Here is a 24,479-nt window from a genome sequence, read left to right as displayed (position 1 = left end):
ATTTCGGAAAAATACAAGGGAATTGCTTGAGAAGTAGAAAAGGGTGGTTAGGGTTACAGCTGTTTTTAGTCATCTTTTGCGGTAATGTGCCTTTCTCAGATGTGGGAGTTTTTTATTAACAAATTTATTAGACTGAGGGCATTTAAAATAAAAAATAAGAAGATAATAAAAAAGGGGTGTGTGTGTGTGTGTGTGTGTGTGTGTGTGTGTGTGTTTGTGTGTGTGTGTGTGTGTGTGTAAGAATTTGAAAGGAGATGAGAGGCTGGAATGAGTCCGCGCACAGCTGCCAGGCCCAGAGGCACTGCGGTGATGGTTCAGGATGGGCAGAATGACTGCCTCAGGCATAAACACGGTTTTACATGTAAAATAAATAGCCGTGAAAGAAGAGGCTCAAAAACCAATGGGAAAGAGATGGATTATTCAATCAGTTAGGTTGGCACAGCTCAAAAGCAATCTGGAAAGCAGTTTACATCTCCCATTGCACACTAAAATGAATCACTGGAGAATTAGAGTTAAATAGAAAAATTCAACCTGAAAAACATTGATTGAAATATTTATCAAGCCCTGGCTGTTGGTTGGGCATAGTCTCGGGCACAAGAGTTGTGGGCTTGATCCCTCATGGCAGGGGTGGGGGGGTGGGGAGGAGTATGCAGGAAGCAGCCGATTGATGTGTTGCCCTCACATCAATGTTTCTCTCCCCTCCATTGCTCTCTCTCTAAAAATCGATTTTAAAAACCTTTAAAAATATATTTAGTAAGTACCTAGAGTAGGGAGGACTTCCTAAATGTGGAAATTATAGGGAAAGTTACAAAATAAATGTTGACTGGATTTGGCTTTTTTTTTATTAGGGGGAAAATGGTGTGTGTGAAAAGAGAGCGCACAGTCCTAGCTGGCTTGGCTCAATGGATGGAGTGTTGGCCTGTGGACTGAAGGGTCCCAGGTTTGATTCCGGCCAAGGGCACATGCCTGGGTTGCTGGCTCGATCCCTAGTAGGGGTGTGCAGGAGGCAGCCAATCAGTGATTCTCTCTCATCATTGATATTTCTATCTCTCTCTTCCTCTCTGAAATCAATAAAATATATTTAAAGAAAAAAATGCATATAATAGACTAGGAAAAATTTTTTCAGAGAAAATGACAGATTTAAATAATGCTAAATAGATGATAATGTATTTAATACTTAAATAATTAATAAATAATAGCAAGCAACATAAGACCTCAACAAATAAATCGGGGGAGAGGGGAGACACAGTTTACCCCAAGTACAGATAATTTTTGAAAAACCTTCGTTTAGTAATATATGTAAATTCACAGGAAAGTGTGAAGAAATGCAGAGGGTGGGCCTCCTACGGTGTTAGCATCTCTATATCCAGTTTCTTTTTCAAAAAGGACAAAATGTTCAACCTAATTCTTAACTAAGAAACGCTAATTAAAACAAGACACTCGCACACAGTGTGTGGAGAAAGCAGAGGAGCTCTTGCTTGCTGGTGCAGTGAGGTGACATATGTTTTACCTTTAACATTTTTAATAATTCCAGTTCTGAGAACTGAGTCTAAGGAGTAATGAGATACAGTCAAAGACACATTTGCTAGCATGTTCACCACCTTTACAAATTTGGAAACACATTTAATGTCTAATAAAGGAAATGGTTCCCTGTGACACACAATTAAAATAAAACATGTATCAGCTAAAGGTCATTGTGCCAGAGAACTTGTACCAGCCCGGGGAAGAGCGCACAATGTGATGTCACGTGACTAGAGCAGATTAGAGAAGACAATGGACAGTGGGGTTCCAATGTTTCACGCACAAAAAAAATTACACCCAAATATCTTAATACAAAAAAATACATCACCAGCTTAATAGGAGCCACATCTGGGGAATGAGACTTTATTTATTTATTTATTTTTATAATATATTTTGTTGATTTTTTTACAGAGAGGAAGGGAGAGGCATAGAGAGTTAGAAACATCGATCAGCTGCCTCTTGCACACCCCTACTGGGGATGTACCCACATCCAAGGTACATGCCCTTGACCGGAATCGGCAGACCGACGCTCTATCCACTGAGCCAAACTGGTCAGGGCGTGGGAAATGAGACTTTAAATGATGTTTGTTTACTTTTTGTATTTTCCGTTTTGAACCTGTTAGTTTTATCTTTAGAACAGATGTTCATTTTGAAAATAATTATAGCGCAGTGTTGTTTGGGGGAAGTTTATGAAATTAAATGGATAGAGATTGCAGTTATTTCACAGCAAAGCTATCCGTGTAGAGAGGGTCGTAGAGAAATGTGTCAAAATAGTGGCTGCGGTCGCTTCAGGGTGATGGGATTCTGGGCTCCCTCTCTTTTCTCGGCTCATTGTTTGTAACTGAAAAAATAGGCAAACCTGAGGGGCCATCATCTCACTGAACTGACCGGATTGACATGCTGATAAACGGAGCCCCGGGCGGTGCAGACGCTGTGCCGGGTGCAGCCCGTGAGCTCCCGTGGGTATGGATCGCCCGCAGCTGGGGCGCAGCACAGCAGAGGGCCTGGGCTGGGGTGTCCCTGTCGGCGTTGACCAGCCCAGACATCCTCTGACGCTTCGGTCCGGGAGGAGGGAGGAGAGCGCGTGGCCAGTAATAATTGATGAGGGGAGCAGCTGAATAAGTCATTAGGGTCTGACGTGGCCGCGCACCCCGAGGACAGGGCCGCAGTGAGCACTGCAGGACTCCCGCTCACACGCTGACTCCCTGTCCCTGGAGGCACGGGTGGAGGGGGTACGCCGGGGGTGCTTATTTGCAGATCCCACGGTAGCCTGTGTTAGGGTAGAGAAGCCTGCCCTCAGAAGGCTGTGTGGACATTGAAGTGGGGAGGGTCTCAGAGCGAATGCCTCGGGCCAGCTGTCTTAGTTAGGAAGGATCCGAGACAAAGGGGTCGCATTTTACACGTGTCCCCGGGGGAGGCACCTCATCCAGAGGCCTGCCCTGTGTCAGCGATGAGAGTCCGCCGTTGAGCACCCCGCCTGGGCATCTCTAAAATCCCGACGTCTCCCCCCGATGACATATAATTCATATTATTCAAAAAGTGAACTCCTATTCATGCGGAGGAAGCTTAGAAGGCCATGAACTTGGTCTAAACAAACTTCCAAAGAACATGGCATCCATGAAAGAGAAAAATAAAAGAGCAAAAGGACAGCTGAAGTACTGAGGAAGAAACCACTAAGCATTTGTTTTTAAAAAATTAAATATGGAAAAATAGCAAATAAAGTTTTAGGACATACAATAGAGAACTGGAATGCATAAATATGTCAATATATATATATATATATATATATATATATATATATATATATATATACACTCTATATGAGGCCCCTAGAACCATAAGAAATGCAAAAAATTCACTGTTAATAACTCATTCTCTAATTCCCCCCTTAAAAATCAAACTGCCCTCCCTTTGGGGGGGCGGGGAGGGTGTTAGGCCCAGTGATGGATAAAACCAGGCTTCTGGCCTCAGTGAGTGGGAATCAGGGAGGAAGGGACGGAGAGCCGGGCCAATGCGAGCATCGCGGTGGGTGTGCTGCTGTGTTATCTGCGTGGCAGCCTCTACAGGGGCTTGGGGACTGCCTGCCCTCGCGGAGCCATAGTGTTGGAGAGACAGAGGGGATTTATTTCATCATCTCCCCATGAATGATGAATGACCTGCCACCGGGGGCACTCTGGACCAACACGCACTGTTTATTTGTCAAAGGACGGCTCGCCAGCAGCACGCTGGCCTCCGGGAGCCCGTGGGGCAGAAGGAAGCGAGGCTGCTGGCCACGCAAGGACACGCGTGTCGGGTGTGAGCAGCATCCTGCCGCGGAGGAGAATAAGGGGATAGAATTCAGAGTGTCCGAGTGTTTCCCTCTCAAATGCCACCAAGACTGGCCTGGGCAGTCTCTCTCTCTCTCTGGCCTTGAGATGCGCTCATGTGCCGGAGCAGCGTGGTGCCTGTAGGTGAGGCGCCCGTTCGGAGGAGACCTGTGTTTCTCGTTTTATTCCATGTGCGGCTCCTTTCCCCTCCGCTGCGCAGCTGACCTCTGCTTTGAGCTGCTTGTGTGCATGGACCTGTGACCTTGCGTATCACGCCCCCACACCAGCCGTGTGTCCTGCTGCTCTTGAGACTGTTTCTAAGTATGTCTGTGTCCTTGTGTTTGTGTTTTCAATAGGAGAACTCCACCGACGACAACCGGCCGCTGGTCCATCAGCTCTCGAACGAGAGCCGGCTCTCCATCACCGACTCCCTGTCCGAGTTCTTCGACGCCCAGGAGGTCCTGCTGTCGCCCAGCTCCTCTGAGAACGAGGTGTGGCCTGGTGCTCAGCTACGTGCCTGCCGCAGAGTCCCCTCTGCGCTGTGCCACTCGGGGCATCTCACATAGAAACACTAAGCTCAGCGCTCCTTTCTGCCGGTGTATTCTGAGATCTTGTTACAACTCCTGCCCCTCATTGCACAAAAGGCTACAAGACCTTAGAATTAAAAGCTGGGAAAGCAGGTGTTGGGCATCCCTATTTCTGTTACTTGCTTTGCTATCCCTCTTTTCAATTACAGGTTAATGAATTTGACTATTAGCGATTTGATATGTAATATTTCTACCTCCAGGGCCAGAAATTAGCATCATGGATATGTTTTAATCATTGAATTCAGCCTGTACTGATTTACAACATACAATTATTATGTCATCAGTTGGTCCGAAGGTTGTGGGTTATTGTTAAGCTGATTAACAATTATTATGTCATCATAATGTTGTAATATGGTCATTATAGTACTTTACCATATATAACAATATTTTTTTATTTTTTTATTTTTTTAACAAGATTATTTTAAATTGATGCATAAAATTCATACTCTCCTGAGGAGGCAAGTGTCATAATTGGCCTTGCTATGTATAGTGTGTGTATTGATAATTTTATCCCTTTAGAAGTACCCCTCTTGCTTATTAATTTCTATCGAAGATTACTTTTTTCACAAATAGTTCAGAGACAAATTGTAACTCATTCTACCCAAAACACTAACACATTCTGAAAATGCAGCCTGAGTTAATAAGAATTTTAATAACAACCAAAATCTTGAGTTTACCTGTGTTTTCCTTGTGAGAACTTAAGTGCGAGGATTTTAATATCAGCTGTTTGCCTCAAAGGCCCCTAGGCAGGCCGGTGAGCGGCCCCAGTAAAAGCAGCGTCCGGAGTTACTCCTCTGGTTCCCAAGTGGGATGGGACGTGTTTGCTGATTGTGAGCCAATCCACTGAGCCAAATCGGTTTCGGCATGACCTGTTTTCTTATCTACGTGGAGGACAGGGACCAGTCAAATCCTTTTTGGTATTTCTGGGAACACTGGCTGTTTGCTCTCCCTCTAAGCACCTCATTTCTTCTCTCCCACAGGGCTCCGAGGACGACTCCTATGCCAGTGACATCAGTGATAACCTGTCGGTGGACAATCTCAGTAATGACCTGGACAACGAGAGACAGACCTTGGGTAAGACTGACGTGATCTGACCTCTGAAAGTCCGAGAGCTGGGACAGAATCTGTAAGAAAATTCATATGATCCCCTCTCCAGGTTTCACAGTCAGGTGGGAGGACAGGACTCCTCACTCACAGAGAAAGACGTTTGCATTCACATAGCTTTGCCTACTTGTGTAAATTTCTGTTTTCTAAAGTGAGGGTGTACCAGTTATATAAATACCAAAGATTAGTGCAACCGATATCCCTTATTGGTCAAACGTTCTTTCTGCAAACATATTAGAATATAACTCTTTGCCTGTAGGTATCTAGTGGTTTTCATAATTGAGGAATTCTACGGGGCTTATATAAATAAAAGGTCTGGTCTGAATGGTAATTTAGCCTCAGGTTCTTTACAATAACACCTGTGTAAGTAGCACACTGAGGCCTCCTACAAGTGGGGGCTCTGAAGGCTTTCTGAGATGGTCATCTATTACTGGTTGATCCCAGGAGTGGGATTGATGGCCAGGAACTGTCTGAACCATGGAACACCGAATGTCTTGGCTCCTCCCAAACAGCTCTGATCTAGCAGTTCCGTGAGCAGACGGAGGTCGGTTAAGCGAGGTGCCCGTGCGAGGAATCTGCCCAGTGGGCAGTTCTCCGCCTGGGTCCTCTGCCCACTGGGCAGTTCTCCGCCTGGGTCCTCTGCCCACTGGGCAGTTCTCCGCCTGGGTCCTCTGCCCATTGGGCAGTTCTCCGCCTGGGTCCTCTGCCCATTGGGCAGTTCTCCGCCTGGGTCCTCTGCCCAGTGGACAGTTCTCCGCCTGGGACCTGTAGCATCCAAAACTCCCGGTACTCGTGTGCCTCAGGTCTCTAGGTTTGCCGTGCTGGCTACCCAAGGCACCACCTGTTTTCTTTTCTTTTTTTATTTTATATTTTATTGATTTTTTTACAGAGAGGAAGAGAGAAGGACAGAGAGTTAGAAACATCGATGAGAGAGAAACATCGATCAGCTGCCTCTTGCACACCCCCTACTGGGGATATGCCCGCAACCAAGGTACATGCCCTTGACCGGAATCGAACCTGGCACCCTTCAGTCCGCAGACCGACGCTATATCCACTGAGCCAAATCGGTTTCGGCATGACCTGTTTTCTTATCTACGTGGAGGACAGGGACCAGTCAAATCCTTTTTGGTATTTCCCTGCTCCCAGCTCAGTCAGTGTATGTGAAATATGATGACGTTGTTATCTGAATGCCAATGAGCCTGCTTTTGGGAACCACAGAAGGGCAGGCGTTTTACCAAACTGTGGGAGAGCGTCCTTTCAGCATCACACCTGCGGGAAGTCAGGTGCTCATGTCTTCGTTTCAGAGAGGAAGGGAGAGGGAGAGAGAGAGAGAGACATCCAGCTCACCCCTTGCTCATAACGTTGGTGTGAGGCAGAGTTCCTGTGTAAACAGACACAGTTGGGATGGGAGAAGAATTTCAGGGCACAAAGCAGTGGAAGCTGTCACAAAGGGAGCAAATACCTAACACGAAAATGTTTCATTCATCAGAAAACCACTGATGGGGACAGTGGTTGCACATCAGCCCAGGAACCTGGAGGTCACAGTTCAATTCCCGGTAGAGGGTGTGCAGGAGGCAGCTGATCAATGATTTTCTCCCACGATGTTTCTCTCCATCACTCTCCCTTCCTCTCTAAAAAATAAATAAAAATATATTTAAAAACAAAACAAAACAAAAAAAACCCCACTGAACCAAATTTAAAGTAAAGGTCAAGTGGGGATTAAGTTATAAAAACAAAGGATTATCTCTTACCATATAAATAGGAAAGCAGATAATTCAGAAAGGAAGAAAGCATTCTTGAAAGCATTCCAAGCCACACTAGGAATTTTATAAATGCAAATAACACAGGTGGAGAGGGCAGACAGTTTGTCAGAAATTAACATCGAATGATGACGAGCCCGAGAGAGCCCCCGGAGGTGGCACTCACCCTGCGGCTCACAGACGGTAGCCAATACCGCCTGTTCGCTGAGCCCTCCGCGCATATGAACCCAAAGTCTAAAAACGGCCCCAGCTTATGGCATAGTAAGCCCAGTTCTCTGTTTCCCATGAAAAGTATCAGAGTTGGTCAAATATCTGGGAATATGAATGTTCACGACTTGTTTGCTTTATAGCAACACATGGAAATAAACCCAAATCCCACAGGAGAAGAGTGACTCAGTCCATTGAGGCATAGCCATAGAATGGACCTTTTTACAGTCTTTATAAATGATGTGCTAGAACAACTCTGAATAGCATGCAGATATAACATGCTAACCGAATAAGCAGGACAGGAAACTAGGCATACAATACAGTGTGAGGTATATGGGTGAGAACGCACTGAGTGAAAACACTCCAAAATATAGATGGCTCCTGTATCTGGGTAGCGGGATCGTATTTTTTTTCATACTTATCCTGGAATAAGCACAGCTGCTTTTGTCAGAATTTAAAGTGATTTTTAAGAGTTTAAAAGCTTTTATAGAATTTGAAGTGCTCTTTAAAAAGAGGTCAAAAGAGCAAAAGTGTAAATAGGAGCCTGCTCTGGACACAGATCCCAGTTTTGGTACAAGTGCACAGAGAGCTACGAAGAACTGGCTTTCGCTTGGGGATTTGGCGACCTGCCTGCGAATGAAGTCCATGAATGTTAGTGCATGTAATTTTTGGTACTTAAGTTAGTCGAGCAACATTTCCATCGTATGACTTTCAGTCCTATTCTGAATAACTGAGATTAATAGTAAAATTGAGTACTTTTTAGGTAAGTTTTCATTCATGGGTCTTTTAAAAAATAGAATAAAGCGAAAAGACTTGTAGAGGAAATGATGAACAGCATAGACTGATGAACAAGAACAGACCCAGAGACAAAGAGCCATGGGTCAGGCTATTGGGCCTCAGAGGGAAGGTGGGGGAGGGTGGGGATACAAGGGAGAGATCAACCAAAGGGCTTGTGTGCGCACATAGGAGCCTAACCAGTGGTCAAAGACAATAGGGGGGTGGGGGCATGAGTGGGGAGGGGTGGGGGATGGGAATGAGGTGATGAGGACAAATATATGATAGCTTCATCAATAAAGAAATTAAAAAAAAAAAAGACTTGTAGAGACAACCAGGCTTATTTCCTCCCAGGGTCGGCTCCGGAGAGCGGCGGGGAAGCCCCGTGCAGGAGGAGGACATGCCTGCCTGCGCCCTGCCCCAGCGGCAGCAGCGTGAGCCTCTGGAACATCCTGAGGAACAACATCGGCAAGGACCTGTCCAAGGTGGCCATGCCCGTGGAGCTCAACGAGCCGCTCAACACGCTGCAGAGGCTCTGCGAGGAGCTGGAGTACAGCGAGCTGCTGGACAAGGCCGCGCGCGTGCCCAGCGCCCAGGAGAGGATGGTGAGGCTCGCCCGGCCGCCGGCCCCCTGGGGCCCCTGGGACCCCGGCATCGGTCCTGTGACAGGCTCCTTTCTCAGGGACCTCGGCTCCCCTGTGCCCGCTGGGCTCAGCCTCACCGTCAGGACTGGCCATATGGAGGGGAGGTGGGGAGCTGGGAGGGCTTCCTGGTGACAGCTGGCGCCCGCCTGGGGGTAGTTCTGCTCTGTGGCTCTGCAGCTTCCTCTTTCTCCAGAACTTTCCATCTGATTGTTCTGCTAAGCCTGGCTGGAAAGCCTGCCCTGAGGGCTGTCTGGGCATTTATTTTTACTATCCCAGGCAGCCAAAATCTAATCTCTCAAGCTGTTTTTCTCGTCACGGGTAAATTTCCCTTGAGAATGATTTTGTTTATTTTTGGAATAATATTTCCACGGCTGTTTCCTAGTTTTGTTTTTTTTTTCCCCAGAAAATAACACTCAGGAGAGATTTTCACCTAAGAAAGGCTCTTTTTGTGTTTCCTTCCCCCCCTTAGTCTAAAGAATTGTTACTGGGTGCTTTCTGAGGCTCATCCTAGAGTCACCTTTGTTCTCACACTCAGCTTCCACTGGCGGGGCTCCGGGTGTTTCTCCTCGCTCCCCATTTGGGGGAACTCCATGGTGGTAAGACTGGACGGCTCAGGCCTCTCCGTGACTGTGGCTGACTTCGTTCTCCAAAGAGCGGCTCTTCTTTTTGCTTCCTCGCATGTTACCATGTTACCGGCTCAGCAGGGAGTGGCTGTGTGGAGGCTGGCTCTCCTGTGGCTTCAGGTCACAAAGCCACCTTCCAGCCCCAGGAGCTGAATTCTTCCCTAAATGCTAAGCATTCCTCATTCCCATCCCAGTTAAAAGGTCTTTACCTCAGTGGTTTGGAGACCAAAGGGAACTCTAGTCGGTGAAAGGGGCATCCCGGAGGCATTCCACAGGGATGGAGGCTTTCTTGTTGCCAAAGATAAGAGTAGGAGAGGAAAACGCCCGGTGTCTTTTCAATCTCCGTTCCTCTCCCCCAGAGAGTTGGTGCTGACCAAAGGGAAGCAAATAGCTTCTAAGGCAAGTGTCAAAGCCAGCTCCTTTCTTTGACGGAAAAGCTTGGCTCTGAAGAGGGCGGTATTCTTCCAGGTGCTTCATTCTCGCCACAGTTAAGAAACCCTGGGGATGTTCAGCCGATGGTTGTAACTGACCTGGAGAAGAAGTTTGAGCAAAGGATTTGCCTTTGGGCACCAAGTGCAGGAGGGGAAACCCAGGAAAGCTGGGAGCCGGGTTGTGCTCACTGCTCTGTGGGGTCAGCCTGAGCCCTGCACACAGCTCTGCCGTTCCAGCCAAAAAGGAGGGTGCTCGCCTGGGCCTGCCCCCTCAGCGTTAGGAGTGGTTCCAGGTTCATGCGTGCACTTTGGTCTGGTTTGAATTGGGAAGGCGACTCGGGGCTGGCTCAGCGTGCAGAATAGAGACCGTGACCTTGCTGTTTGACAGGTAGCGGGCATTGAGGAAGCAGAGAGAGGAACACTTACCCAGGTTTCAAGAACAAAGGCTGAGTGGAAATAGTGATCTGTGCTTATAAACCACCAGCCGCTCTAGGGTGCCCTCTGTGTGTGTGTGTGGGGGGGGGGGGGGGGGGGAGTGGCCCTGCCTGGGAGTGGCTGAGGGAAGGGGGGCCTGCCTGGGAGTGGCTGAGAGATGTGAGTGGCTGAGGGATGTGAGTGGCTGAGAGATGTGAGTGGCTGAGAGAGGTGAGAGGCTGAGAGAGGTGAGAGGCTGAGAGAGGTGAGTGGCTGAGAGAGGTGAGTGGCTGAGGGTGTGAGTGGCTGAGAGATGTGAGTGGCTGAGAGAGGTGAGAGGCTGAGAGAGGTGAGAGGCTGAGAGGAGGTGAGAGGCTGAGAGGAGGTGTGCATCCAGGAACCCTGATGAGGGAAGCAGCTTCATTACAGTGCTGGGAGAGGGAACGTGGAGATTGCTGCTCAGTGTTGGAAAGTAGAAGCTGCTCTTGCTGCTTAGGTTTAATTTTTTTGCTGCCCTCATTCCCTCCGCCCCCCTCCCCGAAAGACAGAAAGCAGACTGGGATCCTGGAAGGGGGACGGGTAGACAGGCGGAGGGCCTCACCGTGGGTGAGGGCCATAGGGGGCCTGGTTTCCTCTGGCCACGGTAGCTCTCCTTCCTTTCCCGGGTGCGTTTCCCGTCCGTCCTCCCCCTGGAGCAGGACTCGCGCAGAGGCAGGCCCTGTGCCCGCCCGGGCCTGCTGCTCGGGCTCAGGAAGCGACTCGCACAGACGTGTTTTTGTCAAAACCGCGTTTTGCTGTTTCTACAGCATCCGATTGGGACTGGTTACACCTAGGGTGCCAATTCCTGAAATCGGAGGGAAGTTTGGCTTTTGATGCTTTTCTTCCTCCTCCTCCTCCCCAAAAGCCTAGCAGGACATCAGGATGCTCGGGTGTGGTCAGGTCCGGAGGTGCAGGACCAGCCGAGCCGCTCACACCCAGGGCGGCTCTGTGGTCCACAGGGCGTGTGGCAGCCTCTGCCTCCGGGAGGCATCCGCACACATGGGCGGTGTGAACGTGTTTGCTGCATTTGTCTCTGAGGCCACAGCCAACGTCACTGAAACCGGCAGCTTTAAGCCAAGGCTGGGCCCGGCCAGGGGAGCAGGTCCCGGGCACACAGGTCATGCTTGGTTCCCGGTCAGGACATCCACGGCGGGGGTGCAGGAGGAAGGCGACCAGTGGATGCTTCTCTCTCACGTTAATGTCTGTCTGTCTCTGTGTGTGTCTCTCTCCCTCTCTCTTTAAGCCTCCCTCCCTAAAAAAAGGGGGAACGAATCAATTCAAAATAAACAAATGAAACTAAAATTAAAATAAATAAGAAATTAAAGCACAGGCGGTCTGGTGGTCTTTTAAGCCGGAGGTAAGTGTTTGGCTTTCTGAAGTAAGCCTCCCAGAGAGGAAGGAGCCTCTACCTCGCTCACATCGTTGTGAAAACGAACGTCACGGTCACAGGACAGTAACGGCCTCTCCTCCCCGCAGGTGTACGTGGCCGCCTTCGCCGTGTCGGCCTACGCGTCCAGCTTCTACCGCGCCGGCAGCAAGCCCTTCAACCCGGTGCTGGGCGAGACGTACGAGTGCATCCGCGAGGACAAGGGCTTCCGCTTCTTCTCCGAGCAGGTGGTTACACATACACACACACACACACACACACACACCCCGCCCCGTGTGCTGTGTGCGCCGTCCTGTCTGCGTTCCTCCTTCCGCCGGCTTCCCAGCCGCTCGGGGGGACAGGGCTTCCCCGGGGAGAGAGGGACCGCGCTCCCTTCCCGGACCCCGCGCCGCTGCCCGGGCATGGCGGGCCTGGCACCGTCCAGCTCTCTCCGCGGCCACGGGATCCCCGGGGCCCGCTCCGGCCCACGTCCCGGGAGAGGACATCGCTGAGGAAGGAGCGTTTGCCCAGCTGCCATTTAGGTTTAAAGGACGCCCTCAGCTCGTTGGCACCATCACTCTGGCCCCCATCGGGAGGGGTAGCACCAAACAGACGCATTGTTCTTGATTTTAAGGATAATCGTTCATTCATGTATGTATCCACTCGGCCCATTAATATGTATCGAGCCTACACCGCGTGCCTGGCATTGCCCGGGGCTGGGAGAGCGCCCGCCGGGGCTGCGAATGCCTGTGCTCGGCTAGATGGGCACATGGCACCCCCGTGAGCCGCGGTCCCCGAGCTTCCACACGGCCCGCCCCTCTCGCCATTCGCAGAGAACGCTATGCAAGGACAGCTTGTATCATAAATCAATGAGTGATATACAAGACACCTTCATGAGCCAATGAAGAGTTATTTATTGCACTCGGCCCAGCGGGAGGTGTCTCTTCCAGATCTCTGAGCGCCACACACAGGAAGTCTCCCGTGTTTATACTTTTCCAGCCTCTTTGTTTGCAGGCATTGCAGAGAGCTCTGTGGGAGTTATTGTTACAGACAGTTGCAACCTTAAATACATAATGAATCAGTACTTGGCATAAGGATATGGAAATTATCAGTATTATTCTATATTAGTCTATTACATTGGATGTCTAGTTTGCAAGGACAGACAGTTAAGTTTGTCTTTTTCTATTATTTGAACTAAAAACAAGGTCCTTTTATAGAATAAGAGACCGTCTTAAAGGGACAGAGTTCACAGGACTAGGGACAGTCTACACTGCAGTTTTATACAGGACGGAGGCTACTCTGCTTCACGGTCAGCTCCGCCTCTCACTAGGGCTGTGGCCCGGTCAGCTGCTCCCCTGGCTGCAGTGTGGCTGGGGTGACGGTCAGCACAGACCTCAGGTGGCTTGGCCAGGGCTGACGAGAGACTCTCCACAGAGCTCTGAGGCCTGAAGTGAAAAGTGTGGTCTGACTGTGTGCTCTCCACGCTTGCTGGACGGCATGGTTTGTGTTATGTAATACTGACGGCCTCCAGATACATCAGCAGGGACCTGTGTAGCTAAAACAGGGCGCAAAGGTAATGAAAATAAAGATAAAGACAATTCTCCCCACCCCAGTTAAAGCAGCAGCCAAACATGCCCGCCCTCCGTGTATCCCTACGTGTCCACTTGGGAACATAAACATGATTGCTTTGCTGCATTTCTCTCCTCCCAGTTCTTAGAGAGCTGAGGGAAGAGGGGGAAGGGGGCTGCTAAAATATTATTTCCCTTCCCGACATCCTGCTGCCCTCTTTACCGAAGGAGGTGCGCTTTGGGGCAGGAAGGGAAGGGGGGTGGCTGTCAGCCTTATGCACTGGGTGCTGGTCTTCACTGCACACAGCAAGCAGCATTCCCAAGGGAAAACGGATGCACGGTAATCCCAAAGCACGTTTCCAGTAGCTCTCCGGTTGGAGGCTAAAGTGAGAAATTAAACCCGGTGTCAGGGAGGGAGGGGGTTAAATTAGTAGTTAAAGGGATATGATAATCCGATTCAAATTCAAGTGGGTTGTTTCAGCACCGAACCGAAAACGGTATGAGAATAAATGAAAATGTAGTCTGGTTACCATGGCATTCTACACACTCGTGCGGAGAAATAAAGGCCCCAAACAGCCCCGAGCCCCAGCCAACATCAGGACGGGGCGAGCAGGTGTAGGAAACAATAGTAACGTGAGCCCTGGCGGCAGGGCCGAGCTCAGCACCTGCTCCGGTTTCCGCTGCAGCGGTTGGGGGGGTGGGGGCCGCAGAGGTGGAAAGAGCGTTGTGTAACATGGTCTTTGGTTCTGTGAACCGGATCCCTGGGAAGCCAGCGCGTGAGAGAGATCTGGTCCGTGTTAGCAGCGTAGGGGGATCTGGTCCTTGGGAGCAGCGGAGGGTGTGCTGGGTAGAAAGTAGACCTGCTTCCAGATCCCGACTCCCCCACATGCTCGGTGCCGGGCCTTGTATAAGCGATGCTCGGTGCCGGGCCTTGTATAAGCGCCGTGCGTTTTCTGAGCCTCAGTTGCCTCTTGATGCAATAAGAGTGGTGGTGCTTAGCTCCGGGGTGTGCAAGGCTTAGGTGAAATGGTACACTGATGTACAGAGTAAACGTCCAGCCTGTGGTTCCGGCTCTTATATTCAGAGGCAGCTTTAAGAGTCTTTTTAAATACCCGGCATTAAGAAAGGGAGAGGAATGTTGAAACGGGACATGCTGTATCTGCGCTGCTGGTTCAGGTGGTTTGAAGGGGGCGCGATGTCACTGGCGAGCCTCTGGCAGAGAGCCAGGCAGGAGGCGGCAGGAGTGCCCACGCCGGCTTCCCCGGGCAGGGCCACCGTCTGGTCACGGGGCCGCTGCCCATGCCGGGAGCCGAGCCTGTGGCCTCGGCGGTTGGTCCGTTTATTACACCCACGAATGCATGGGCCCCCCAGGGACAGGCCCACGAGCTGAGATGACAGGAGACGATGCATGAACTGGGTGCTGCTCTGCACTGACGGGCAGGCAGACCTGCCCTGGAGACCAGGAGGCGTGGTACGCGTGCCCAGGCCGACTGTCCCCCGGGCAGAGCACTCGGGGAGCCAGCATTGCAATCAGGAGGTGCGCGCTGTGAGCAGGAGAGGCGGCTGTCTAACCCGCTGGGCCGGGCTGCCCACAGGCCCCTCCCTTTCCTGCCAGCTGCCAGCGGGAGACACCTCAGCTCAGTCTCCCCTCTCCCTGACCTGCCCGTGGTGACACCGACCCGATGCAGAGACCTGCTTTCACGTCTAAAGAGGCCGGGACAGTCCCAGGCGGTCCCCGCCAGCATGGCCTCCTGCCTCCTCCCAGGAGACGTTCCCCTCCACAGAGCCAGCCACGGCCCCCTCGTCCGTGACGTGGAGGCGACACAAACACTGAGCTTCCAGAGCGGGGCTCCTTGCTTCCTTGTACCCCTGCATTGAGCAGAGGTCACCGGAGGCCGAATAGCGTGAACTGGGGAGGTCCCCCAAGTTGACATTTGGGTGGGACTTCACTCTGACGAGGACGTCGATGGACACCAGATCTCCCAGTGAAAGGACTAAAGCAGGGGTCTTCAAACTACGGCCCGCGGGCCACATGCGGCCCGCAGAGGAGTCTGATCCGGCCCGCCAGGTTTTTTGGGCAGTGAGCGCAGCCGAGGTGTTACAGTAGGAATTAGTAGTTCATATAGTCCGGCCCTCCAGCTCTCTGAGGGACCGTGATCTGGCCCCCACTTTAAAAAGTTTGAAGACCCCTGGACTAAAGGAACGGGGGTGGCTCGGCTTCCCTGCTGTGTTTCGTAGACATGGGAGAGTGGTGTCTGTCCCTTCCCGCCACGCCTGGGCTGCCGCTGTGTGGTTTGGAGGGAACGTGGGTGTTGGAAGCGGTCAGTGGTCCGGAGGGTGCAGTGAGGGCTTCCTCCCAGCGTCCAGCCATATGGAGCTGTTTCTCTCCCAGAATGCCGTGTCAGGATGGCTCCGCGGTCAGACACCAGAGGAAACATTGCTGTTCAGGTTTTCCTCATGACAGCCAAGGTGTGCAGGTGCTTTGTGACCAGGTTCTTATTGATCTTCCAAATCCTGTGCACAGGCCAGGCGGGGATTGATCGGGTACAGGCGCAGACACCGAGCCGAGGGCAGCAGCCCCTCAGCCACTGCCCTGTTTCTCCACCCCTCACCCCCGTCCCTTCTCCCTCACGCTCCTGGGGTCTCTGTGTAGTTTAGGTGCTGTGCTCAGAGCGGCTGGACTTGGGCTGCCGATGGAAAATGGCCTTTTATTCTGTTCAGACTGTGGGCCTTGGTCTGCCATTGTCACTGGGCCTCCATCCTCCAGACTCAGCCAGACACTGTCTGGGCGCCCACTGTGGCTGCATCCGGAGCAGCTAGAGACACTCCTGTCATATGGTCCAGCGTCTCGGGGAAGGAGTTTGCTTTGTGCCAAGAAATCTGATTCAGCCTCGGCTTTCTAAATAAGAACCTGCGGGACGGGGGCGGGGGGAGAGAATGAGGGTGCCGGTACTCTGCAGAAAGGACTTCCTTTCTCCTCCCAGTCTCCCGTGGGTGAGTCACCCTCACTGGCTCCCCCTGCTGCCAGGCACTGAGCTCTGCTGTGTGGGCTTCATCAGCCCCTGGGAAACTCCCTTCAGTTGGCCTGGCTTCTCGCTGTACCTTTGGGAAAGGTTTGGTGTCTAAATTTAGGACGCACAGTTCAGCTCTTTCCTGAGAGTGGCTTTTCCTGATTGGCTGTGGCAGGCATTTTAACCTTTTACCCAGCCATCCACACTCTCTCCGCAGAAAAGCCGAGTGGAGTTATTGAAAGTTACTACAATGGAAAAGTCACCCTGGCGGCGGGGTGTGACTCCTGTGGAAGGTCGCAGGCTCAGTTCCCAGGCAAGGGCACATACCTGGGTTGTAGGTTTGATCCCCACAAGTTGGCCTATGAGGTCGGAGGCCAGTCAGGAACGAGGAGGACTGTCTAGGTAGGTCTTGGAACAGCTGCAGAATTGATATATTTAAGGGATATTTTTATAAATCCAAAAAAAGAAAAACTTACAAAATACACAAATACTGAAATGTATTCTTTTCCCATCTGCTTCCCTCTTCTTGATACATTCAAAGCATAAATAAAAATGATTAGGTCAGGGTGAAGAAAGACCTCTGACATATAAATAAATTATAGGAATTATTTATTTTTTATTGTTTAAAGTATTACAATAATAGTACATATGTCTCCTTTTTTCTCCCATTTACCTCCCCTGGCCTCGTCTACCCTCTCACCCCCTGGCATATGCCCTCACCCCCCTAGTGCCTGTGTCCATTGGCTACACTTATTTATTTTTTTAAAATATATTTTATTGATTTTTTACAGAGAGGAGGAGAGAGAGATAGAGAGCTAGAAACGTCGATGAGAGAGAAACATGGAGCAGCTGCCTCTTGCACACCCCCTACCGGGGATGTGCCCGCAACCAATGTACATGCCCTTGACTGGAATTGAACCTGGGACCTTTCAGTCCGCAGACCGACGCTCTACCGCTGAGCCAAACCGGCTTCGGCCCATTGGCTACATTTATACACCAGAGGCCTGGTGCATGGAATTTGTGCACTGAGGGAAGGGTGTCCCTCAGCCCAGCCTGCACCCTCTCCAATCTGGGACCCCTCAGGGTATGTCCAACTTCTGATTTTGGACATCTCTCTCACAATCCAGGACTGCTGGCTTCTAACTACTCATCTGCCTGGCTGCCTGATTGCCCCTAATCACACTGCCTGCCAGCCAGGTAGCCCTCTAATTGCTCCCCTGCAGGTCTGATTGACTCCTAACTGCTCCCCCGCCGGCCCAATCACCCCCACTTGCCCTTCCCTGCAGGCCTGTTCACCCCCAACTGCTCTCCCCTGCCGGCCATCTTGTGATGATGTGGGGGCAGCCATCTTGTGGCAATGTGGGGGCAGCCATCTTGTGACATGAGGGCACGAGGGTCAATTTGCATATTACCTCATTATTATATAGGATATGCATTTTAGGAGGTAGGTTTCTAGAAGGGCTGGAAGTGGAAATTGCCCTTGCGAATCCCATAGGCAGAGGGAGGGGCTGTGCTCTTAGGAGGCCCGTGGGAACTGGAACCATCCCGGGGCAGCAAAGATGCACCATCTCATCTTGGATCTGAGATCTGTGCTCTTGAGAGCTGAGAGATGCCACAGCTGCTTCTCTTCGGGCCGCGCTGGCGGGTGAATCTGCCCGTTAAATGTGTGTGTGACAGGACTCCAGATGAAGCTGCCCCTGCCGCTCTCTGCCTATCGGGGTGGCACCCGGAAGTGGTTTTCAGACCACGTTCCTGAGGGTCCGGAGATGTGAATTTGAGCCTTTGTCAGCCCCCACCTCCATCCCCACCCCGAAAACCATGCTGCAAACAAAAGACGCTGGGTTTTACCTTTGCTTCTTCCCTATCGGTGTGTTTGGGGAACCTTACTTAGTCTTTCTGGTCCCTCTCCTTGTTTGTAATGGGAAGCCTCTAGCTGGATGCTCTACGTGTAGATGTTTGGCTAAGAGCCAGCTGACAGAAGTTCTGGCCAGGTTACCCTGGTCTTACTAATCCTGAATTATGATAACAGTACTCTTACCGTTCACGTGCCCCGAGTGACGGAGGACTGGGTTCCTCATTAGCGCCCTCATCAGTGAATCGACAGAAGTAACGACTCCAGTGTCAGAGGCAGGGAGTCGGCTGAGTCTCTGCCAGGGGGCTCTCTTTTCTAGAACGTGATTGCCTTCTTACGCAAACTGCGTGTTTCTATGATGACGGAAAATGAATAAAACTTTTTCATAGCAGTTGACTAATATTGCTTCAATAATGGTTCGTTTAGCTCTTTGTAGACACAGAATTCTTTTTTCTTTTTTTTTTAATGATCTTGAATTCGTCTTCCTGTAGGTAATTTGCAAAGAGACTGGACATATGATGCAATTTTCAAAAGAGTGAAATCTGCTGAGGCATTGGGAGTTTTTGTGTTGCTTAGAAGTAGGGTTTAAGAATATTTGTGATTTGACAATCTAATTAAATGTGGGTGCTTTCAGGACAGCTGATGGGGATTTTGACATGGGCAGCCGATGTCAGATTAGCGGGTTTGTGAGCCGGCAGCCCTGGCATGCCCCTGTTTTTATTTTCTCGTCTTTCTGAAAGAAAGGTGTCTCTGCCCTCATCGCTCACTTCGCCACTTGTCTCCGAGGCTCCCGTTCACCCCTGACAAACTGGAGCAAACTGGAATTGGCCGCATTAGAAGTGCCCTCTGAAGGGCAGGCTTGTTAAAAGCAAACCAGGGAAGCATTCATGCACTTGGACCCCTGCGCGTTGTTACATCTCAGTGCAAGGGCAAAGGAGGGACTTCATGAGACACAGACGTTAATAATGGTTTTGTTTCTGGCCTTTGTTTCCGGCAGGTCAGCCACCACCCGCCCATCTCTGCGTGTCACGCTGAGTCTGAAAATTTTGTTTTCTGGCAAGGTAATGTGCCTGCTAACCTTTTCAACCCCATCGTGTTTTGTGATGTTATAGATTTTAACTTTATTAAGGACCGGCTGTTAAATGCACATTAAGATTAAAAGTGGGCCCTGGACTCGGAATCGCTGGGCTGGCCTGCACCGTGTCACCTGCTCCTCCTCTCTCCTGCTCCGGTTCCTTTCTCCACGCTGCTGCCGGTTGTCTTTGCAGAGTCTGAATCTAATCACACCTGTTCTCTGTCCGAACAAACACTTGTTTTCCCCTGAGGCGCACAAACCAGGCTTCTTAGCCAGGCTGTAGAGCCCAGTGGCATTTGTACCCATCTGTCTTCCCACTCTTCTCTCTAACCAAGCATGTCCTTGTTCCATCTCACCACACAACACACTCAGGTAGAGCCGGTGAGCTCTCCCAAGGGAGGGACTTCATCTTCTCATAGCTTCCCTAATGTTCAATTTTTTTTTTTTTCAATAAATTTTTATTGTTCATATTATTACAAGTGTTCCTTTCCCCCCCTTCCCACCCCACCCTCTGCCCTTTCCCCACCCCCCATTGTCCTCATCCATAGGTGCACAGTTTATGTTCAGTCTCTTCCCACATTCCCCTCCCCCCTTTTCCCCAAGAATCATTAGTTCACTCCCCTTCCATACCTCTGAATCTATTTTATTCAACAGTTAATATTGTTCATCAGATTTTTTTTTTTAATTTCCTTGGTTTTTAGATTCACTTGTTGATAGTTACGTATTTGTTGTTCATAATTTTTATCTTTATTTACTTTCTCTTCTGAAAGAACCCCCTTCAGCAATTCATATAATTCTGGTTTGGTGGTGATGAACTCCTTTAGCTTTTTTTTATTAGTGAAGCTCTTTATCTGACCTTCGATTCTGAGTGATAGCTTTGCTGGGTAGAGTATTTTTGGCTGTAGGTTCTTGCTATTCACCACCTTGAATATTTCTTGCCATTCCCGTCTGGCCTGCATGGTTTCTGTTGAGAAATCAGCTGACAATCGTATAGGTGCTCCTTTATAGGTAACCACCTGCTTAGCTCTTGCTGCTTTTAATATTCTCTCTTTGTCCTTTGCTCTTGGAATCTTAATTATGATTTGTCTTGGTGTGGTCCTCTTTGGATTCCTCTTATTTGGAGTTCTGTGTGCTTCCTGGACTTGTAAGTCCAATTCTTTCCCCAGGTGGGGGAAGTTTTCTGTCACTATTTCTTTCAGTATGTTTTCGATATCTTGCTCTCTCTCATCTTCTGGGACCCCCATGATTCTGATGTTGGATCGTTTGAAGTTGTCCCAGAGGTTTCTTACATTATCTTCAACTTTCTGGATTCTCTTGCCTTCTAGCTTCTGCAGAGGAGTGTCTTCTGGCTCTTTATGTTCCAAATCTTTGACTTGATTCTTGCGATCTTCTATTCTGTTTTTAGGACTCTGTATAATATTTTTTATTTCAGACAATGTATTCTTTATTTCTTGTTGATCCCTTTTCATATCCTCATAGGTCTCATTTATTTTATCGGCCTTTTCTAGGATACTCTTGAAAAACCTTATAAGTGTGGTTTTGAACTCTATATCCAGTCGCTTTTTGTCCTCCATTTCTTTCGTTTGTGATCTATTTGGTTTAGGCATTTTCGCAGGCAGCTTTTCTGATGGGGCGGGGCTTCAGGGTGGAGCCTACAGCCTTGGCTTCCGTCAGCCCCGCCCTATGCGACACCTGAGACTCAGGGTCCTTCAGTACTTGTTGCAAGTGCCTCTGAGAGAAAGGTGCCCTCGATTTTCGCTTGCTGCCAAACTGTCTATGCTCTCCCGCAATGGGCCCGAAACTGGGGTTCAGTTCAGTTGGAAGTGGAGTTGGAGATGGCGTTCAGAGCAGTCTGGAGCCCCTGTCTCCTTCCCGCCAGGGCAGTCCCGTGGCACAGCCGGCCGGCTCTTCTCTGCGCGCAGTGTGCGCGCCTCTGGGACCTCCTTTCGCCGCTTCCCCGGGTTCCGCCTTACAGCCCAGCTCCCTCTGTGTGAGCCTGGGCCCCCGGGGTCTGGCCTAGAACGGGGGTTCAGAGCAGTTGGGGGCCCAGCACAGTCGGAGTGTTTATCTCCTTCCTGTTAGGGAACGCCAGCCAGGCACTCGGCCTCCCTCCTCTCCGGCTCCGTCCTCTCCACGCGCGCCGCGTGTCTCCGTACCTTGGGCTTTTACAGCTCCTCCGCGCCTCCTTCTGGTTTTCTCCTTGCTTCTAGTTGTAGAATTTCCAGTCAGTCAACTTTCCTGTAGTTCTGGGTAATGTCCATTTTATATTTTAGTTGTATTTTATTGAAATTGTTGCCTGCGGCTGCGGCTAGGTGCCTACCCGAGCAGCCATCTTGGATTCTCCCCTAGTGTTCAATTTTTACTATTCTATATATAAAAGGCTAACATGCTGAGTGTCTGACCATCCGACCAGTCGCTATGACATGCACTGACCACCAGGGAGCATTTGCCCAACGCAGGAGCTGCCGAGCTGCAGTGACTTGGCAGCAGTAGTTCTCAGGTGGTGCATCCCAAAACTAAAGTGGAGGGAGCCCGATTCCTCGTAGGGCTGTGCGATTCCATCTTCGGCCGTAGGTTATGGTGTTGTTGCTGGGGCACTGTTGGCCCGGAATCTGGTTTACTGCACACTTGGTTTGCGTTCCACACCCTGTACGACAGCAACTTTTCAGAGTGCCCTCTCGCACTCCAGGACTCCTCAGGGGATGTCGGACTGCCTGCTTTAGTCGGATCCCCGCAGGCCAGGTCAAGGGCCCAGTCTGCAGACCCCATTTGAGCCACAGCACCACCTCAGTTGTGGCCGGCCAGGGAGGGACTGTGGGAGGTTGGCTCCAGGGCGTGTCCAGCCCGTCTTCCCCAGTCCTGCCCTGCCGGCCACCTTCTAATTAATTTCTTTTCAATGTGCACAAATCTGTGCACCGGGCCACTATAGAGAATAAAAGTTATCCTGTGCCCAGCCAGTAGGGCTCAGTGGTTGAGCATTGACCAATGAACCAGGAGGTCACAGATCGATTCCCAGTTGAGGTACATGTCTGAGTTTCAGGCTTGATCCCCAGTGAGGGAGTAGGGGGGTGCAGGAGGCCGCTGATCAATAATGCTCTCTCATCATTGATATTTCTATCTTTCTCTCTCTTCCTCTCCCTTTCCTGAAATCAATAAAAAGTGTATATATTTTAAAGTTATCCCGCATGATAAGGGGTTTTATTATGGAGAGATTGTTCCATGTTGTGATTGATCGTTTATGCAGCCGAAGAACTCTTTTGTCAACCTAGCTCTCCCGGTAAATGTGTAACGCCCGGTATTATTTCCTTTCAGATGTGAGATGGAAAAACAAGTTCTGGGGCAAATCCATGGAAATCGTTCCCATCGGCACAACCCATGTGACTCTGCCGGCGTAAGTGCCTCTGTGGTTGGGAACCTCGGAGAATTTAGGGCCAAGATGGCAGCCTGTAGAGCAAGCTGCCCACGTCCCTACCATGCTGGTGTCTGGTTTGGTTTTTTAATCTGTTTGACAGTGAATGCGAGCGTTCCTTATTGTGACGACCTCACATTTTATTTCCCTCAAATGAAAATGCGTCTTAGAGGCCAAAATGACCAGGAAAGACACTTTTAAAAAACTCATTTATGCTTTCCAACAAAACTAAGAATGATGGTTCTCGTTAACGTGCTGTCCTGCCTCGCGGTCTGAATTCCTTTTCAGAAAGGTGTGGCCGTGACCTTTCAGGGACGGTTGATACTTTTCATAAAACAAAACGTGGCCCCTGGAGCCAGGCGGCCAGGACCCCAGAGCTCGCTCTATGGCAGATCCCAGGGGTTACGTAACCTCCCGCTCTCCAGTGCTGCCGCCTGTGAGCCCGGGACAGTGCACCGCCCACTTCATAGGACTGTTGTGAAAATAAACACGTTAACTAGTACTTGGCACATGGCGTGTGCCATGTAAGTGTTTGGTCTTATATCATTATTATGTACCTGTTGAACTGGAATCTGAATACTCCCTCATTGTAAAAGATTTAAGATATATGTATCTTAAGGCTTACACATATGCTATATGTGGGTATACACATAGGTGCGTAATATGCACACACATGTGTCCCTGTATGCACATATACATGTGTGTGCACACGTATGTGTGGAGAGCGAGCAGACTGTGAAAACCCCCCTTCTTCCCCATGACCACTTCCCTTCCCTCCCACCTTTCCCTCCTCTAGTTTCGGGGACCACTTTGAGTGGAACAAAGTCACCTCCTGCATCCACAACATCCTGAGCGGGCAGCGGTGGATCGAGCACTACGGGGAGATCGTCATCAAGAACCTGAATGACGACTCCTGCCACTGCAAAGTGAACTTCATCAAGGTGGGCGCGGCCCGCGGCTCTGCTCCCCCGGGAAGGCCTGAGAGCTGGGCCTCGGGGCCGTGGGGAACCTCTGGCCCTCAGTCTGTGCCAGCAGACAGGCAGTGCTGGCCGGGGGCGCTGGTCCAAGCCCCACGCTCACCTGGGCCAGGGCCACAGCTCCTCGGCCTCCACCATCCTCCCCTCTGGGCCGCCCTCAGGGCAGCAGCCAGGGGCTCTTCTGAAACGTGTCAGCCCGGTCAGCACGGCTCAGTGGCTGAGCGTCGACCTATGAATCAAGAGGTCACAGTTGGAGCCCCAGTGTGGGGCATGCAGGAAGCCGCTGATCAAGGATTCTCTCCATTATTATTTTTTAATTTATTAAAAATATATTTTTTATTGATTTTTTTACAGAGAGGCAGGGAGAGGGATAGAGAGCTAGAAACATCCAGTTCACAAACACGTGTGTACACAACACACACACACACACACACACACACACACACACACTGACCTCTCTCCTCTCCAACCTCAGCTCCTACCGGCCCCTCGTCCCCATCCTTCCTCTCTGTCCTCTGACCGCCCTGGCCTTTCTCTTCACTCTCTCTCCCCAGATCCTTCCTTCACCTGCCCTGCCCTGTCAGTGACTCTGTCACGTCCCATTTTCTTATTGCTGTCTGTAGTGAGCCGCCCCGTGGATTTACGTGTTTACTTTCTGCTCCCCACACCTCCCTCCATTCCGGGCTCCAGAAAAGCAGACGCCCGCTCGCTCTCACTCCTCACTCTCACTCGGGGCGCAGCTGCCGCAGGAAACGGGGCCCGGACCCAGCAGACTCAGCGCAGGATGAGTGAGCAGCTGGCCTGAGTGACC

At 50.5% G+C, this 24,479-nt stretch overlaps 1 protein-coding gene across 3 annotated transcripts in view; it reads left to right on the top strand.

Annotated features, from left to right (window-relative positions):
• The window catches only part of OSBPL3 (oxysterol binding protein like 3), a 131,655-nt gene that overhangs the window by 95,749 nt on the left and 11,427 nt on the right, over positions 1-24,479 (top strand). For all 3 annotated transcript variants that reach the window (XM_084896331.1, XM_084896330.1, XM_084896332.1), the window contains 7 exons: positions 4,184-4,318; positions 5,395-5,488; positions 8,614-8,864; positions 11,887-12,024; positions 19,205-19,268; positions 22,595-22,673; positions 23,488-23,632. In XM_084896331.1, coding sequence (XP_084752457.1) covers positions 4,184-4,318; positions 5,395-5,488; positions 8,614-8,864; positions 11,887-12,024; positions 19,205-19,268; positions 22,595-22,673; positions 23,488-23,632 — 906 coding nt within the window. The remainder of the gene's footprint in view (positions 1-4,183; positions 4,319-5,394; positions 5,489-8,613; positions 8,865-11,886; positions 12,025-19,204; positions 19,269-22,594; positions 22,674-23,487; positions 23,633-24,479) is intronic.

This window comes from Pipistrellus hanaki (genome assembly GCF_964339955.1).
Source record: "Pipistrellus hanaki genome assembly, chromosome: 10".
Classification (NCBI taxonomy): Eukaryota; Metazoa; Chordata; class Mammalia; order Chiroptera; family Vespertilionidae; genus Pipistrellus; species Pipistrellus hanaki.
The sequence above is the reverse complement of the archived record's forward strand: the minus strand, read 5'-3'. Positions and strand labels throughout refer to the sequence as shown.